At 57.2% G+C, this 17,493-nt stretch overlaps 5 protein-coding genes across 5 annotated transcripts; all 5 read left to right on the plus strand.

The window, feature by feature from the left end:
* Nucleotides 1-489: 489 nt before the first annotated feature.
* C8A04DRAFT_10226 (uncharacterized protein) lies at nt 490-1,844 on the plus strand (the record flags this gene model as incomplete). The annotated part of the gene is made up of 3 exons (XM_062776508.1): nt 490-1,189; nt 1,250-1,669; nt 1,738-1,844. 3 exons carry the CDS (start codon nt 490-492, stop codon nt 1,842-1,844), a joined length of 1,227 nt encoding a protein of 408 aa, XP_062639225.1.
* Nucleotides 1,845-2,735: 891 nt separating this feature from the next.
* Nucleotides 2,736-6,776, plus strand: C8A04DRAFT_35420 (nuclear poly(A) polymerase 1; the record flags this gene model as incomplete). Its single annotated transcript, XM_062783164.1, has 2 exons — nt 2,736-2,768; nt 2,841-6,776. The coding sequence occupies 2 exons, from the start codon at nt 2,736-2,738 to the stop codon at nt 6,774-6,776; spliced, it is 3,969 nt and encodes a 1,322-aa protein (XP_062639226.1).
* A 1,709-nt stretch (nt 6,777-8,485) lies between these two features.
* On the plus strand, nt 8,486-12,508 carry C8A04DRAFT_35421 (P-loop containing nucleoside triphosphate hydrolase protein; the record flags this gene model as incomplete). The annotated part of the gene is made up of 4 exons (XM_062783165.1): nt 8,486-8,620; nt 10,521-10,670; nt 10,751-10,753; nt 10,784-12,508. 4 exons carry the CDS (start codon nt 8,486-8,488, stop codon nt 12,506-12,508), a joined length of 2,013 nt encoding a protein of 670 aa, XP_062639227.1.
* Nucleotides 12,509-13,486: 978 nt separating this feature from the next.
* C8A04DRAFT_26337 (uncharacterized protein) lies at nt 13,487-15,385 on the plus strand (the record flags this gene model as incomplete). Its single annotated transcript, XM_062779900.1, has 1 exon — nt 13,487-15,385. The coding sequence occupies one exon, from the start codon at nt 13,487-13,489 to the stop codon at nt 15,383-15,385; it is 1,899 nt and encodes a 632-aa protein (XP_062639228.1).
* Nucleotides 15,386-15,457: 72 nt separating this feature from the next.
* On the plus strand, nt 15,458-16,189 carry C8A04DRAFT_26338 (uncharacterized protein; the record flags this gene model as incomplete). The annotated part of the gene is made up of 1 exon (XM_062779901.1): nt 15,458-16,189. One exon carries the CDS (start codon nt 15,458-15,460, stop codon nt 16,187-16,189), a length of 732 nt encoding a protein of 243 aa, XP_062639229.1.
* Between the last annotated feature and the right edge of the window lie 1,304 nt (nt 16,190-17,493).

Genomic DNA, 17,493 nt, shown 5'->3' on the forward strand with positions numbered 1-17,493 from the left:
ACGACAACGGAAATTGACCGCGAGGCTGAACGGGTCGACCTGGCGAACACGGCGCTCTGATTGGCCAGTATGCGCTGAACCCAACCCTTTTGGCCTATCTCGGCTTCGCTGGTGCCGGCTGGCAGGGCTGGTCCGTCTACTGTTTGCGCGGTCCGGCGGTGCTGCGCCACGGGCGAGCAGTGCAGCGTTGCAGTGGTGGGGGGGTGCGAGACGGCAGTGGGTGTCAGCGGCTGAGGTCGTCGTCGTCGTCTTTTTTCCTTTTTCATGACAACATTGACTCTATGCAAGCGCGAGCTGTTGGTTTATTTGTCTGTCCGCGCAATTGACCGAGTCGGCTGTTTCTGTGATTTTCTCTCTTAGCTGAACCAAATTAATTAGCTAAACTTACTTGGACGGAGTTCAAAACTCACACGTCACAACTCAGTTTCGGACCGAGGCTCATCATCACCACCCTCAACACTTCAAAAACTTCAAAACTTAAACTTCAGTATGGACCCCGACCAGGCCGCCGCCGAGGAAAAGGCGCGCATCCGGCGTCACCTCCAGCAGAATTCTTCACAAAACCGCGACCCGGCATCCGGGAGCAACACGGTGCCCATGACCGAAGAGGAAGAGGACACCCTGAGCCAGCACTCGCCCGTGTACTCACCCCCTCTGGTCCAGCAAACCTCCGGACCGGTCCCTTCGGCAGCGGCATCCTACCCCCGCCAACCGACCCCCCCACCGTACTCCGGCCCAACAACTTCCGCCCAGCACCCACTCCCCCCTCTCGACTCCGACCCGGGCAACCCCAAACCACCCCCGCGGTACCCCGGCCTCCCCGCGCTCGACTACCGCCTCTACAAACCCCCCCACTTCGACCTCTCGGCCGATAAAACCACCACCAAAACCACCTCCGCCCACCTCTCCAGCTCGGCCGAAGCCCTAGCCGCGCTCATCCGGCAACAAGCCACCATCCCCCCCAAGCCGCAGGTCCACATCACTGGCCAGCGCGGCGGCCCAGGTGGCGGACGCATCGACTTCGCCATCAAACTTAACCTCCTCCCTCTCCTCGTCCCCGCCGACCCGCGCCAGCGTATGGACTACCTCCGCTGTGTCAGCGCCGGCGAACTGGCGTACCGCGGCGGGACCAAACCCACTACCGCCAACCCCCCACCAGCTAACACCCCTTCCTCCACCGGCGGCAGCAGTAGCAGTACCGCTCCCCCCACCGTCACCACCACCAGCAGCGCAGCAGCAGCAGACGAAGAACCCTCCCTCGACGCCTGGGCAGCCCGCTACATAGCCGACACAGCCAGCGTCAAATCCTTCACCCTCGAACGCACAGTCGTCAACCTAGACGTAGACTGGCTGGAAGGACAAATCCGCACTCTTGTCGCTGCCCTCCGATACCCGGGCACCGTGACGGTCGCATTCCCCATCACACATGCCCGCGTGGTCGTGCAGAACCCGGATCGGGTGAATAAGTTTATTACGAGTGTCACGAGCTTTTTTGCGGGGAAACAGAGGTATGAGGTTGTCAAGGCTGTGTGGCCGTTTGCGACGGTGCCTAAGGGGAGTGAGATATCAGGGGGGAATGGGAATGGGAATGGGCATGGAGGGGGGAGGAGGTGTGCGGTGCAGAGTGAGGAGGTTTGGTGGCGCGAGTGGAGGGGGCCGATTCGGCATGGTGAGTTTTGTCTTTTTCTCGGTTTTTTTTTAGCTATGGTTGATTACGATGCTAACTCGGATTTGTAGCCATTGCGGCTAAACGACAGGGTTGGGTCACTAATGAGGACAAATTGGAGGCGCTGATGGAGGGCTCGGCCGGGCCGGCGAGCGTGAATTGGGAGCAAGATTATTAGTTCTGCTCAAGGGGGTTTCTCTGTGTTTGTTTACTTGGGTTTTTGTTTCTTTAGATTTTGGTCATATAGCGTTGGCGTTTTGATGATGGCTTGATAACGTATGGTTGGACGCGGTTGGTAATTTAGGTGGTCAGGGTTAGGGTATGATACGCAAGGGATGCTTGATGTGTATTGTTGAATTTTACGTGTATTTTTCACAGTCCGTTCGCGACTTCCTCGCTCAGCTTGGAACTCACTTTTGTTTTCTTCTTTTCGCTTTGCCAATTACACTCACTCCTCTCAGACCTTGTCAATGCATTCCGATCATTCGCCATGCATTCCTCCTCCAGTCCCCGTAAGATTCATCGATGTGTCACTCACTCCTCCGGTCAATGCCCTTAAGTTAATTATGAGCACTGCTTTTGCTGTTCAGCCCCGGCCGTGCTGGCATGAGTCACCCGGCATAGGTGGCTGTGGGACGATTGAATTGCGGGGAGCTCAGCCGCAGTGCTGCAATGCTGCAGTGCTGCTTCAGTGGGTTCTGTGTGGGGAAGATGCTGTGCCTAGGTGGATTGGGCCTTGACGGGCTGATGTTTCAAGGATGCTGGAACCGGTGGGTTAAAGATGGGATGGAGGATTAGGTGGGATTGTATATAAAATATGATATCGGTTGGGCTGGCTCTTGTTTGGGCTTTTGGATTTGGGTTATTCGAGTTTGTGACGTTTTTGACCATTGCATCGCGTTCATTGCATCGAATTGTTTTCTATTACCTCGCATCTCGATTTACACATTTACAGCGGAGCTCACCACTCAGCTCAACTTCCAACGAGAGGATCTCTAACCTCTAACGACAAGACACCTCCTCAACAACAACACCATTCAAATAACAGAGACACCGATAGTTAACCACCATGGCGGGACCAACCTCTACTCCCTCCCCAGCCGTGGAACCATCCCCACCTACTTCTCAACCATCTCTCTCTCAACTACCACACCGACCAAACACTACGTCTCAGGCTCAGACTCCGTCACAGACACCACTAGCATTGACATCCCCCCAAACAGCCCTCGCGCTCATCCCACCCCAGCACCTCTGGCCACGCCTGGACCGTCTCCGAGCCTTGTACGACCGGGCGTACCCAGCCTGGCCGCCCCATGTAAATGTCGTCTACCCGTTTGTACGGGCTGTGGAGCTTGAGGATGCAGTTGCGCGGGTAGCCGGGGTTCTTGAAGCATCTTTCCCTACCACGTCTTCGGGTGGTTCTGAGGGGGCCACTGCTGTGGAAAGTGGAAGTGAAAGCGCAAGCGGCAAGGGTCTAAACATATCCCTCGACAGCGTAGGCGTCTTCGAGCGCCCCGGCAAAGGCCGAGAGAACACGCTATATCTCCACGACCAACATCAAAACACGGCCAACTCCGGTTCAGCCCTCGGTCGGCTGCGACGTCTGATCCTCTCCGCCCTAGGCAACGATACCTCCTCGGACGGTAACGCCCATAATAACAAAGGAGAGAAACAGTATCGCATGCACCTGACTATGGGGCAGACGGACGACGCGACGAGTAGTGCACACCGGTTTTTGGTGGATAAGATTGGGCTGGTGCCAAGGGTAACATGGCGTGCGACGCAGCTGGCGGTTCTGGTGCGGGAGCAGGATGGGAAGGGGGGGAGTGTGATGCGGTTGTGGGGGACGGTTGGGTTGAATGGGGGGGTGAGCAGGGTTCAGGAGGGGGAGAGTGTGTTTTACCCTTTGAATGCTGCTGCTGCCGTTGCTTCTCCTGGTGAGGGCGGAAAGGAAGCAGACGAAACGGAAACGGAAACGGAAACGGAACCGTCCGCAGCAGCAAAGGACACGCTGCAAACCCGCGCTGTATATCACACCGGTACTTCACCAACTCCCAGGACAGCCCCCAACAACATCCTCACCATAGCAAGTTACAACGTCCTCGCCGAATTCCACCACCCGCCCTCTTCGGCCCGCCACCCTCTCCTCCTCGACAATCTCTTATCTTCCAACGCGGACATCCTCCTCCTGCAAGAAGTCACCGACGCCTTTCTGTCAACCCTCCTCTCCGACCCGCGCATCCGCACCCGCTACCCCTTCGCCAGCCACGGCCCGCCTTCTGAACCCAACACCGAGCCGCTGCCAAGTCACCTCAACGTTGTCGTGCTGAGCGCGGTAGAATTTGACTGGGAGTATGTCTCGCTATGGAGACGACACAAAGGGGCCGTCGTTGCACGGGTCAACCTCAACACCAACACCAACGGCGAGAACCCCCAATCCGTAATAATCGCAGCCCTCCACCTCAACCACGGCCTAACCGACGGCGCCGTCACTGTCCAACGCGGCGATCTCAAACGGCTAGTCGGCTACCTTCGCGCGACCTACCCGGGCCAGCCGTGGGTGCTGGCGGGGGATTTTAATATCTCGACGTCGAGCGTGTCGATCGGCACGGCGGTGAAGAAGGGCACGTTGTCGGAGGTGTCGAGGGGGTATTTGGAGGGTTTGGAGGAGTGGTTGGGGGAGGAGGGTGAGGGGGGGTTTGTGGATGCTTGGGGGGTTTCTGCGAAGGGTGGTAGTGAGGATGAGGAGGATGAGGATATTGCTAAAGGAGAAGAGGGCGCGACGTGGGACCCGACACGTAATGCATTGGCTGCGGCTATGGCTGCGAGCGGGGGAAACGTGCGGCCGCAGCGGTATGATCGGATTTTGGTGCGTGGTGAGGGGGTGCTCGAGGTGGAGGGGTTTAGCATGTTTGGGTTTCGGACGGGGATTGATGAAAAGGGGGAGCCGATGTATGCCAGTGACCACTGGGGGGTTCGGTGTACTTTGAAGGTTGGCGGTCAAGACAAAGCCGAGGAGGAAGTTGAGGAGGAAGAGGAAGAGGAGGAGGAGGAGGAGGAGGAGGAGATATCCGAGAAAATCGCCCGCCTCGTCGTCCCTGTGGACCTCCAACACGCCCCTTCACCCCTCGCATACCCGAACAGCATCCACAACGCCCTGCTCGCAGCGAACATCATCCCGACACCGGACGACTACGCCAACCGCGAGAAAGCTCTCGACTTTCTCCGGCGCGTGCTCCTCGACTCTGATTCCCAGGGCAAAGGGGAATCCACGGAAACCGCCCGCGGCCAACCGACCGTTGTCGTCGTCCCCGTCGGGTCTTATGCTCTCGACGTGTGGACGCCCACCTCGGATATGGACGTCCTCTGCATCGGCCCGTTCAGCACCCGCACCTTTTTCGCCCTGGCCTCGCAGCGTATCCGTCGGGCCGCTGCTGCTTCCTCAAAAAAGAACAACCCTGAAAAAGAAACCGACACCATCCGCATCCTCCGCCGCGTCCGCGCGAACCACGGCACAATGCTCGAGCTAGAAGTCAACCACATCAAAATGGACCTGCAATACTGCCCAGCCACTGCCGTCGCCGAACGCTGGCCGTCCGTCCTCAAAACCCCACCCTCCGACCCCGTCTGGTCGCTGTCGGCCCCGACGCTGTCCAAACTCAAAGCCGCCCGCGACGCCGACTACATCCTGCGCTCGGTGCCGGATATTACCGTCTTCCGCACGGCGCACCGCTTCCTTAGGGCATGGGCTGTCGCTAGGGGTATGTACGCGGCAAGGTTTGGGTTTTGGAGTGGGATTCAACTGTCGATTCTGCTGGCGAGGGTGTATAAGCTTGTTTCTCAGGATCCGGATAAGTCCCAAGATACGGCCATATCAGCAGAAGACCTAGTAACAACCTTCATCCACCACTACGCCACCTTCGACTGGCCCACCCAACTCGCCTTCGACCCGCTCTTTCACCGCCAACGTCTGCCATACACCCGCATACCCTCGCGCGAGCCGATGGCTGTGCTGGGGTATTTCCCACCCGCCTTAAACACCGCGCAAGCGGCCTCGGTACCGTCGGTGCGGACGTTAGTCACCGAACTACAACACGCCCGCGATACCCTGTCTCTTCCCCCCTCTCTACCCTCCGAAGGGTCTGGGTCAGCGACGTGGACCTCCCTCCTAACACCAACAACTACCTTCCTCACCGCCCACAAATCCTACGTCCGCCTCGACGCGCAGTACTGGGGTCTCCCCCCCACGCGTGGCGCCCGCTTCCTTGGCTGGCTAGAGTCGCGCTGTGTCGGGTTGCTGGTGGATATGCACCGGCGTGCGCCGGGTGTGCATGCGCGCATGTGGCCGGGGCGGTTCGTCGTTTCTGAGCCGTCCCCTCAAGAAGACCAGAACCCCGAGGGTGATGAGATGGAAGGGGAAGGGGAGACTAGTAGTAGTAGAGACTTCCGCGGGTGCTATCTCATCGGGCTAGACAAAGCCGACCCCGAGAAAACAAGCAGGGAGGAATTGCAGGTTGCGCTCGGCGCGCTGCAGACAGTGCTGGCGCGGTTTGAGGCGCAGATGCGCGGGGATGAGAAGTATTTTGATGCGGGGCATTGTTGGGTTGGTGCTGCGGTGGTGAGTCGGGCGGAACTGGGGGGGTTGGAGGTGGATAAGAAGGAGATGGGGGGGTATACGGCTGGGGAGGAGGAGGAGGAGGATGAGGAGGAGGAGGAAGAGGAAGTGGTGGTTGGGATTATCCCCGGTCAAGAATCGGGAGAAGACACGGATCACCCCAAGCCCAGGAACAACAAAAACAAGAAAAACAAACAACACGAGAAACCTACCCCCATCGACCTCCGGGCGGACAAAACTCGCAAGTTCCGCACCGCCGCCGACGCTCTGCACCGCATCCGCTGGGATCCCCATCTGGACCGCACCGACTACTTGGTCGGGTACGAGGACCGGTTTTTGGGTGCACAGGAAAAAGACCTTGAGGGTTGGAAGACGGAACAGACGGACGAGGAGTTTATCCCGCAGCATAGGATTTTGTATTTCCGGAGGAAGAGCGATGGGCGAGTGGTGTGGGATCGCAGGACGAGGTGGGATGAGTTGTTTGGGAATGTTTAGTCTTTACCGTACTGTACATACGTACCTTGGGGGAGGGTTGGTCTTCGAATAAATAGGGGGAAAGGAGAAAGTAGGGTTAGGGTTAGATACGTGAATAAACCACTGACTCTCCTGAATGACACAACTCTCACAACTCCCCGTCTTTCTTCTCCCTTACCAACGCATACTCCATCTCCCACCTCGCCCCAATATCCGCCCTCTCCTTCTCTACCGGCCTCTCCCACCCCCCCAAAACATCCACTACCGACCTGCCCCCCATTCCCAACCCTCCACTCACACCCCTTTCACCATCCCCTTCACCATCACCGTCCAGCTCACCCTCCTCCCGCGGCTTAACCAACACCCCCTCTGGCACCTCCCTCCCCAAAATCCCCCACAACCTCTTCTCCTCGCGGTACGCCGCCCGCATATCCAGCCGGTCGGCATACGCTTCCTGCGCATGCTCAACACGGATGCGGTTGCGCAGGGTGGTGCGGGGTTTACCAGTGGTTGGGTAATCCAAGGCTGAGTGTATGAGGGCTTCGTTGAGTTCGAGGGTTATTCTTTCGGAGTCTTTTTCTATTTTCTCTGGGGGTTTGTCCATGGGTTTGGTGTGTGTAGGGTTCGGGTTGGGGTTAGGGTTGCCTAGGTCGATGGAGCCTGTGTCGGTGTCGGAGTTGAAGTCGGTGTTGGGTTCTGTGGTGAGGTCTGTTTCCATGTTTATGTTTATGTCGGTGTCCATGTCCATGGCTTCGTCGGAGGAGTACAGATCCATGTCCTCCTCGGCTGGGTCGTGGTCTTCCACCTCCATCCCCAGCGCCCGTTCTACCTCGTCATACGACAATATCTCTTCTCCCTCTCCTACTTCCTCTTCCCGTTCCTCCCCCATTCTCTCTCTCTCTTCTTCCACATCCCTAACGACCCCCAAACGTAACCTCCTCGCACAACCCCCCCAAAACCGCCTCCTATCTCCCGCACCACCCCCCAACCCAACCGACAACGCAGCCGCCCGTACATCCTCCTTCCACACCCGATTTCGCGCGTCCGGATATAACCCCCGGCGCGTACGAACCCGCGACTCGGCCACCCACACCGTGGCTGCCACCAGCCGGCGGGTTATTTCCACGGTAAGCGAGTATAAGTCGGCTAGGGCAGTGGCGCGTATACTGGGGGTTTCTCCGGCGTTGTCTGTTGGGGCTGTGGCCCAGTTGTATTCTTCGACGGTCGAGTTCATGAATACGCGTTCGCTTAGCTGTAGCCAGATGCCGATGCGGAAGAGCTCGAGGGGGGGGGTTAGGCTGGGGGGGAGAGCTGGGGGTTTGTTTGAGGAGCCTGCTGCTGATAAACCTGTCGAGGAACCAGTTGAAGAACGCACCGCACCCTCCGCGGCCCGTACATTCCACCCCCCAATCAACCAATACTCCTCTCCCCACCGCCGCTTCTCAATCCCCTCTTCATACGTCTCCTGCCGTGTCGACAGGGCATCAGCCGCCTCTTCCAGAGCGGCACAGCACGCCGGGCTGAGCTCGATGGCGGCTGGTAAGTCCGCGGGGAGGACGGGCTGTAGTCCCTTTTCTTTTTCCTTCTCTTTTTCAGGACCAGGGACAGTGCCAAATTCGGAAGAAGACACGGCACCCCGCAACAAATCCCAATAAGCCCCCACCTCCAAAGCACTCTTCTTTGACCCCCCGCCCAATCCCATCCGTTCCGCAATCGCAGCTGCCTTGTCCATGCCCCCCACATCACCATCGCCAGCTCGTATCCCACCCCCCACACGCGCGAGAGCCTCGAAGAATAACACCTTCTCTGCCTCGCTCCAGTGTGTCAGTCCCACTTGGGACGGACCTAACCCTGACCCTGACCCTGTGTGGGAGGTGTACTCGTCGTTTCGCGGACGGCCGGGGCCTGGTCGGTGGCTTGATGGGTTGCGGCGGCGGCTACGGGGACGTGGATGGGTTGTGGCTGGGTCGGTGTCGTCATCGTGGGCTGTTGCTGTCGTTGTTGCTGGTGTGGTTGGAGGGGCGTTCACATCCCAATCATACGGCGCAAACCGCTGCGCAGCATCGATGATATCCCCGTTCAGCAGCGCCAGATAGGCATAGCTCACGGGCGCGGTGGGCCTGTGGCGTTTGCGCGGGTGTTGGGGGGGTGGGCTGGTCAAGTTAGGGTTGGAGTCGTAGTCGTAGTCCTCATTATCCTCATCAGAAAATTCATCTCGATCAAGGCGGGCGCGTTTGCGCGGAGAACCGGGCCACGGTTGAGATGGGGTTGGCGGGACGGTGCTGAATGGGGAGGCTGAGATGGAACGGCGGGGGTTGGTTTGGAGTTTGAGTTTGAGTTTGAGTTGGGATTGGCGTTTGGGTGTGGATTGGTTGGAGGCTGGTTTGGAGCGTGGCCGGGGGGCTTCTTCTTCGGATGCGCTGGATGGCGGGCTGTAGTGGCTGCCGGCTGAGGAGACTGAGTTTCGTCGGTGTGGGTTTGGGGGACTGTTTATGTCGTTGTCCTGTTCTTCTTCCTCTTCCTGTTCTTGTTCCCCCTCGCCATCCTCGCTGTTCTCAATGCCGTCCTTGTTTCCATCATTACTAGGCTCCCCATTCTCCTGCTCATCAGCCTCTTCATCCTCTTCGTCATCCTCCTCCTCCTCCTCATCACCATCTCCATTCTCCCCGTCATCCCCATCATCATCACCTCCATCACCCGCACTCCGCTCAACGTCCTCGTCACTCCCCGGAATCTCTGCCGACTGCGGCCGCGTGTGCCGTGGTTGCCGCAATTGCCTCAAAGCCATCGACACCGATTTCCGTAACCGACCTGCATCACGGGCACCACGGCCGTCCAAATCCTCCGAATCCATCTCTGCTGCGTTGTTGTCGTTGTTGGATGAAAATTACCAAAATTGAGCCGTCGAATGCAACCGAAAAGCGTAAGATCGTGAAATCTTGAAAACGTGAATAAAAACCGTGAAACTGAGATGAAGACTTGACGAGACAGTTACTCGCGCATCGAGTTAAGAAACAGTTTATTTCATCGGCCTGCGACGAGTATTGAAGGGTGGCGACTCCATGGACTCCTCCTCAGACTCTTGCAATGATAGCAAAGAGAACGTCGAGCAAAACCTCTTTCCATGATGAATGAAACGAAATTCCAAATCCAGCTCCACATGAAATTACACTGCCAAACCCCGTAAATACACAGTGCCCCTCCAACCAATCACACACCTTTCCTTCCTCAGTGTGGCTCCCCCCGCCAGCTGCCACCAACCGGCCTCAACGTCGCCTCTTCAAGATCTGTCAAAAAACGAACAATCTCAAAACAAATCCACACCCACCCATCCACCATCAGCGAGCTCATCGACGACCCCTGCAAAAAAAGGGCAGCAAGCCGCCAAAAACCACCCCTCCCAAACCAAAACATGCCCACACCGCAAATATGAGGCGTCTGGCTGCGACAGCGACAGCTCTCAGGAGGGGCGCACCACAGATCCAGCAGATTCAGGCGCCGATCCTTTCGGCATCAACATCAGCAGTAAAACCGGCGGGCTCCGCATGCATCTCACTCCCGCTGCGTCTCCAGCGGGAGATTTCGACGTCGTCCTCATCAGCAGCGCCGGCGTCTAAGCGTGTGGCTCAGGATCCAGCTAGTGGGACCGCGCCTGAGACGGTAGAGAAACCGGAAGTCTCGAAACTACCGGATCCTTTGGACCTGCCTGATGGGCCGGAAGCGGTAGAGGGGTCGGACGCGCCGGAGTGTGAGGTGCCTGATGAGGTTACGGATGAACCGCCAGCCACTGCTTCTGCCCCCACGGGCGTGAAACTAAGGGACTATCAGGAGGAGTGTATCCAGACTGTTTTAGCGGCCTTTGAGCAGGGCCATAAGCGGATTGGTATCTCGCTGGCTACGGGGAGTGGCAAGACCGTATGGCTTTCTTTTTGTCATGTTTTCTCTCATCGTATATTTTTCTCGTTTTTTATTAAGAATAAGACTAACAACATCAGGTTGTCTTCACACAACTAATTGGCCGCCTCAAGCCGCGGTCCGAGTTGGCCACCCAGACTCTGATCGTAGCCCACCGACGCGAGCTTGTTGAGCAAGCCGCTCGGCACTGCTCTAACACGTACCCGGACCAGACCGTCGAGCTCGAGCTGGGCAAACTGGCGGCCTCGGGCACGGCCGACATCACCGTGGCCAGCCTCCAGAGTATCCTCTCACGCGACCGGTACCTCAAGTTTGACCCGGACCGGTTCAAGCTCGTCTTAGTGGATGAGGCCCACCACATCGTGGCCCCCGGCTATCTGAAGCTGCTGGAGCACATGGGTCTCCGGCATAAACAAGCCAACTCGCCAAACCTCGTCGGCGTGTCCGCCACCTTTGGCCGCTTCGACGGTGTCAGCCTGGGCGCCGTCATCGACGAGATCGTGTACCACAAGGACTACGTCGACATGATCAGCGAAAAGTGGCTCAGCGACGTCCTATTCACCACCGTCAAGAGCAACGTCGATCTCTCCCAAGTCAGGAGAAAGGGTAAAGGAGGCAGCGGCGAGTTCGAAACCGACTCGCTCTCACGGGCTGTCAACACCACTGAACTCAACGACGTCGTCGTCCGGACCTGGTTCGCCAAGGCAGCAAACAGAAAGTCGACACTGGTGTTCTGCGTCGACCTCAACCACCTTACATCCCTAACACAGCGGTTTCGCCACTACGGCGTCGACGCCCGCTTCGTGACCGGCGACACGCCCACCCGCGAACGCGCCGAGCGCCTGGACGCTTTCAAGAACGGCGAATACCCGGTCCTTGTCAACTGCGGCGTCTTCACCGAAGGGACCGACATCCCCAATATCGACTGCGTCTTGTTGGCCCGGCCCACCCGGTCTCGGAACCTCCTGATCCAGATGATCGGCCGCGGCATGAGGCTTCACAACAACAAGAAGGATTGCCATGTCATCGATATGGTCGCCGGGCTCGAGGCTGGTATCGTGAGCACCCCGACGCTGTTTGGTCTAGACCCCGATGAGTTAGTGTCCGAGGTCACAGCAGAAGAAATGTATGAACTGGCGGACCGCAAAGAAGCGGAATTGGAGCGGGAATCCCGCGCGAAGGAAAACCTCCCCGCCGACGAGCCGGCCTCGCAGCGCTCGTACAACGTCACCTTTACCGAATACGATTCCATCTTCGACCTGATTTCCGATTCCTCCGGCGAGAAGCACGTCCGCTCCATCAGCCGGCTCGCTTGGGTGCAGATATCGCCCGATAAATACATCCTAAATGGGAGCGGCAAAACATACCTCAAGATAGAGCGGGTCCCCAATGCTGGGCCCGACGAGCCCCAGTACAAAGCTTTCGAAGTCAGGGAGCTGCCGTCGAGCTCCAACTCCAAGTCGCCCTATGCGGCCCCTCGCGAGGTGCTCAGCGCACACACTTTCGTCGACGCCATCCACGGTTGTGACAAGTACGCCAGCGAGAAATACCCCTTCTTTGTCATCGGTGCCTTCTTAAATTGGAGGAAGGACCCCGCGACCCCGGGGCAACTCAAGTTTCTAAACCAACTCCGGGGCACTGGCGAGGAGCTGGGGCCGAATGATATTACCAAAGGCGCGGCCGGTGACATGATCATCAAGCTCCGGCATGGCGCCCGCGGTCGCTTTGCTGCTCTCGAGGCTGCGAGGAAGAGGCAGGTCAAACTGGCTGCCATTGATGAACTGAATCGCGAGAGGAAGCTCAACGAGGTGGTCTCGGTCGGACCTCTCAATGCCTAAACGGTGTTTTCCATGGTTTAGGTAACGCCAACTGTACTATCACACAAAGTGTACGATCAGAATTCATCATCTTGGGCCAGGTCAGCGTGTTTCATTTACAATAAATATAGAGGGGAAGGTGGATGCTGGGTTGACGAAGGGATCTCCTACGGATATGGGGGGTGGTGATTACCGGGAGTCGAGGGGGTTGGTTTGGGTCATGTTTCGGAACTCAGCATAAGGAAAGGGTAGAAAAAGGAAGAGAGTGAACGGTACCAGTTATTTACTACTGAAAGCAGTTCTCAACAGTTGTGTTTCTAGTTATGTCGCTCCTTCCCTCTCATCTACGCGTAAACCCCCGAGCAGCAAACCCCCACCGCACCACCCCCCCGCGAATTTGGGAGCGCTCCTTCCCTGAACTCTACAACTTTGCGCGCCTCCGACGCGCCAGAAACTTGGGATGAATTCATTCTTTATTTTCAGATCGGTTTGGTTCCCCCTACGCGGGGCTAATAAGGCGGCTGGGCCGGGGTTCCAAACCTCACATCAATAATCGTGGCGGGCATCTGGGTTTTGCCCTCCCCCTTTGCCCCCCTTGACTCTTGAACCCTCCCACCTTGTTTTCTCTTTTCCTTTTGCATTCACGCACTAAATTAATCGCCAACCAAGAAAGAATTTCTCGGTGTTTTCTTGAACACGCCAACTCTTACACACTCACAGCCCTGTTCATATCTCGGCGGTGGCTACTTGAATCTCCTGTGCCTACCGGCAAAACAAAAACCACTCTACCTATTCCGTCTACTAATCGTATTCATGAAATCAACACTCACTCACAACGCTCACTTGCCCCCATTCTACCTTTCTTCCTTTCTATCGACCCTTGGCGCCTCCTCTTCGCGGATCTCGGCGAGTGGAATGGGGTCCGACCCGGCTATTCAGGACGCCCAGCACACCACGGATGTTTATCGACCTCCTTCTACTGCTTCAGTTGGATTAAGAATGGCGGGGTCGGCCAATATTGCAACCATCCCCCGTTCTGAAGCCGATTCTCCCATTATCGCTGATTCGATGGTCGCCGAGCAAGGTTCATGCTTCACTTCCGATAACGATGCTGTTCACAAAAGGGACCGAGAGTTCAAGAACGACCAGTCCGGCAGCCAAATTCACGACAAGAAGAACTCACCCAAGAAATCCAAGTACAAACCCAGCAATACGACCGCCATTAAGCTGAAAAGCGAGTCGTCTGCTGCAACTATTGAAACGATTCCCGAGTCGCCCGAGCACCGCGATGCTGCATTCTCGGCCACGGCCAAAAGGCAGAGCATCGATTTGGACTTCCTAACCTCACCAGAGACCGATCCGGCTGAGAAAGATGACAGCGCTCGCGAGCAGAAGAACGCTGTCCACGCTGTACGAAAAGTGGCCAAGAACTCGGCGCCACCTTTGAAAGAATCGACCTCTGAGATCATTGTCACCGAGCAACCAGCGCAAAGCCCTTTGGCTCCGGCTACTCACAAAACCATCCTATCGCAGACCAAAGATGAGACCAGCGACAACAAGGGAGACTCCGCCATCGCGTCGGATAGTGAATACGACGATAAGGCCGCTTCTCCAAAACCATGCAGCATTCCTCGCGCGCCGACCCCTCCGGCACGTCGGCCGAGATTCTCTCGCCCTAATCTCGCCCGTTTGTCGACCGCTCGTGTGCCGAGAAGAGCTACGAGTCGTACCATCCAGCAGGTGCGAGCACTTCACAATACTCGCGCTCCTCGATCGCCGGCTGCCAACCAAGTCGTCGACCAAATCGCCAATCCAACTACCGCAGCCCCCAAGATTACTGTCAAGAAGAATCGCCGCAAGACTCCGACCTTGCCGCAGGCGACCACGCACAGCAGTGCCCTTAGTCAAGCACTGCAAGCTTCTCGTCCTGCTCCTGCTCGTCCTGCTCCTTCTCGTTCCGGCCGCTCTCGCCCCGAGCGGGCCCCGCCGGCCGGCACCGAAGTTTATGCCAGCAACTGCCCTCCCCGAGTCCCCACGATCGACATGAATGGAATTCCCCACGTTCTTGGAGGCTTGGTCGAAATGTCGGTTGGCCTTGACGAGCGATTGTTCTTCGCCAAACAAGTTCCCGGCGTCCCCGGCGATATCTACAATTCCGTCAAAGTGTCTCGCCATCCTTTCCAACAGTTTCCGGGGCCCGACATGGCCAAGTCCAACGCCGCGTTGGACGCGCAACTCGATGCCATGAAGCCTACCAGAAAGGGCTTTGACCCGGATCTGATCGACAAAATCCTCGACGGCTATTCCGCCCGAACCAAGGCCAATTCCAAGCTACTCGACACCCGCCGCGCCGAGCTAGAGCTTCTCGTCAAGAGATATGAAATCAACAAGAAGGAGCTCGAGCGACTGAATTTCGAGCGCCAGCGCGCCATCTCGAGCGAATATGCCAAGAAACCGGTCATTAATTCGGAGCAACGGGCTCAAGTCCTTTCAACCGTCGCGATCGCGGAGTCGGCCTTGCGAAAAGAGCAAGCGGCGATCCAAGCCGCGCAGAAAGAACATCTCGATCTCAGCCGCGCTGAGTTCGCGGCCATCCTGGCGCAGGACTTTGGCGATCCCGCAGCTGCGGACGAGGCCCAGGCCCGGGTGACCAAGAGAACTACATTACAAGAGCAGGCGAGCGAGCTTGGTGTCGCCGCTGTCATGATGGGCATCAGCGGCAGTCTCAAAGGACAGAAGCAGGCCACTCAAGATATTGTCAACAAATACGCCCAGGCCATTGCTAACGGTAGGCTCGAAGAATTTGACCAGCAAGGCCGTCGGCACGCGACCGACAACCCGGTCCCCACCGAACCGGTCTCCAATCTCGATATGACCACTACCATGGTGCCGGCCTAGTTCGCCCACTTTGAGGCTAGAGAGATTGTTGCTTTGCGCGGTACTTCCCAACTAGACAGATTCAAGCACCTCATGCAGATTACCGCGAACCTGTCCGTCGCCGCTCGCGACGAGGAGTATACCAACAAATCCCGACCGGAGCGCCAGACCTGGGACAAGCAGTACCACGAGCCCAACGAGGGCTGGTCCAACTCCCTCCGGCGTTCCCGTGGCGGCTGGTGGCTTTGTCGCAGCGGTCCCGAGGCCACTCAGGCAGAACGCGAGTGTCCGCTGTGTCATCAACAGACTTCGGAGTCAACCACAGCTCAGACTGTGTCTATGGCCGAGAAGTACCAGCTGATCATGACCGAGATTGACGCTGCCCAGGCCAAGGCGAACGCGCAGGATGGGCTTGCCCTCCGCTTCCAGCAGCAGCAGGAGCGCGAACAGCGTCTCTCTGACTGTAACTTCGGCATTCAGACCGCACAGAACCGTCAAGAGGTCAACCTTCCGAACTCCCACTACCAACCTACCCTCACCAAACCACCCCAATCGTCGGTCCCGGAGTTCCTAAAGAAGAGGTCGCTACCCAAGTGTCCTCTGCCCTCGATCCCGCGCGCCCAGGTCGCCGAGCCAGTCGTCACTCCCTTCAAAGCTCTCGCTACCGAGTCGTCCTACCCCAAGAGCTCCACGGCCAATGGTCTAGTCATGAAGCTACTGCTTCTCCAGCGAGATTACTGTGGTGGTATCCCGCGGCCGAGGTCATCGATGTCGCGATCGGCTCGAAAGGGCAGCAAGGGTAAGAGGGTGTCGTGGGATCTTTAAGGAGGGTTTACCTCACACGTTTTTTCCTTAACTCGGTTTGGTTCGGCTGGTTTTGTGTGTATGTGTATGTATAATGTGTGTTTAATACTGGGTTTACTGGGTGGAATTGGTGACTCTGGAATTGGGGAACCCGCCTTGGGTTTCGTTGTGTTCCTTTTTCTCCTTTCTTCTTTTTTCTTTCTCTTGTTTCACACCTTCCTCCCCTTAATACTTTTTCACTCGGGACTAAGAGGTGGAAATACGAGCACGCATGACATGGAATGACATGGTATGATAATGACAATGGAGGGGCAATGGTTCACACAAAATGGGTTCACAAAGAATAACTGGGGGGGGTTCGCCTGGTTTGCGTATAGGGGTAGTAATCTGAGTTGTACAGTACGTATTCGTTCTTCCTGAAGCGTGACCGGGCCAGTCACTCCCGTCTTGCCCTCCAAGCTTGATATCTCCATCATCCTCATCCGTGAGCCTTCCCACTTCAGCATCCCCCTTCCTCCCCTCTTCAAATCCTACTCCCATCAATCAATAAACAACAACCTCCCCCCTCCTCCTCCCAGCCCCCTCCTCCACCGGATAAAACGCGCCCGGATCCCCTTCCCTAGCCACCACCTCCCGAATGGCATCCCAATACGCCCTTGTTTCTGTCTCCCCGGTAACCAACTGACTCAGCACCGACGACACCCTCTGTCCACTCTCAAGTCCGGCACTGCCAGTAGCAGCCAAGCCCTCACCACCGCCGCCGACTCTCTTCCTCCCGCGCTCAAACCCAAACTCCCCGCTGCGCTCGCCTTGCTGCTGCTGGGCAAGAGATACCCCGCTACCACCGCCAGATACTGAAGAAGCAGTCCTTACCCCGTATCCAGAACCAGACTCCCGTACAAACCCAGGCTTAGGCCCCGGCCGATCCGGGTCAGCATGGTCTCTGCAGTTGGTCGGGACATGTGCAGTGTAGCCCCAGGAGGTGGAGCATGGGTCGGAGACTGGGCAGAGGTGCACGACGGGGTCCTTTTGTTTGCAGCGGCAGAGGTAGACGAGTTCGACGGACCAGCATTTGTAGGTTGGGGTGGGCATTTTGGGGTTCTTTTCTTTCTCGTCTCTTCTTTCTTGGAGAAGTTCCGGTGGGTTGTGATCCTGTCTGGGACGTGGGAAGATGGGATGGGAAAGGTGTAGTGTTTAATCCAACAGTTGCAACACTTGTGCTGCTGGGAGGATATCTCTTGCGCTTGGACGGTCGTTGTTGTTGGCTATCTGGTTTCTAAAAGCTGATGATGAAAGTGCTGAGCAGGCGCCTTTCCGGAAACGGA

The sequence above is a fragment of the Dichotomopilus funicola genome, assembly GCF_033296635.1.
Source record: "Dichotomopilus funicola strain CBS 141.50 unplaced genomic scaffold C8A04scaffold_12, whole genome shotgun sequence".
In the NCBI taxonomy this organism is placed as follows: Eukaryota; Fungi; Ascomycota; class Sordariomycetes; order Sordariales; family Chaetomiaceae; genus Dichotomopilus; species Dichotomopilus funicola.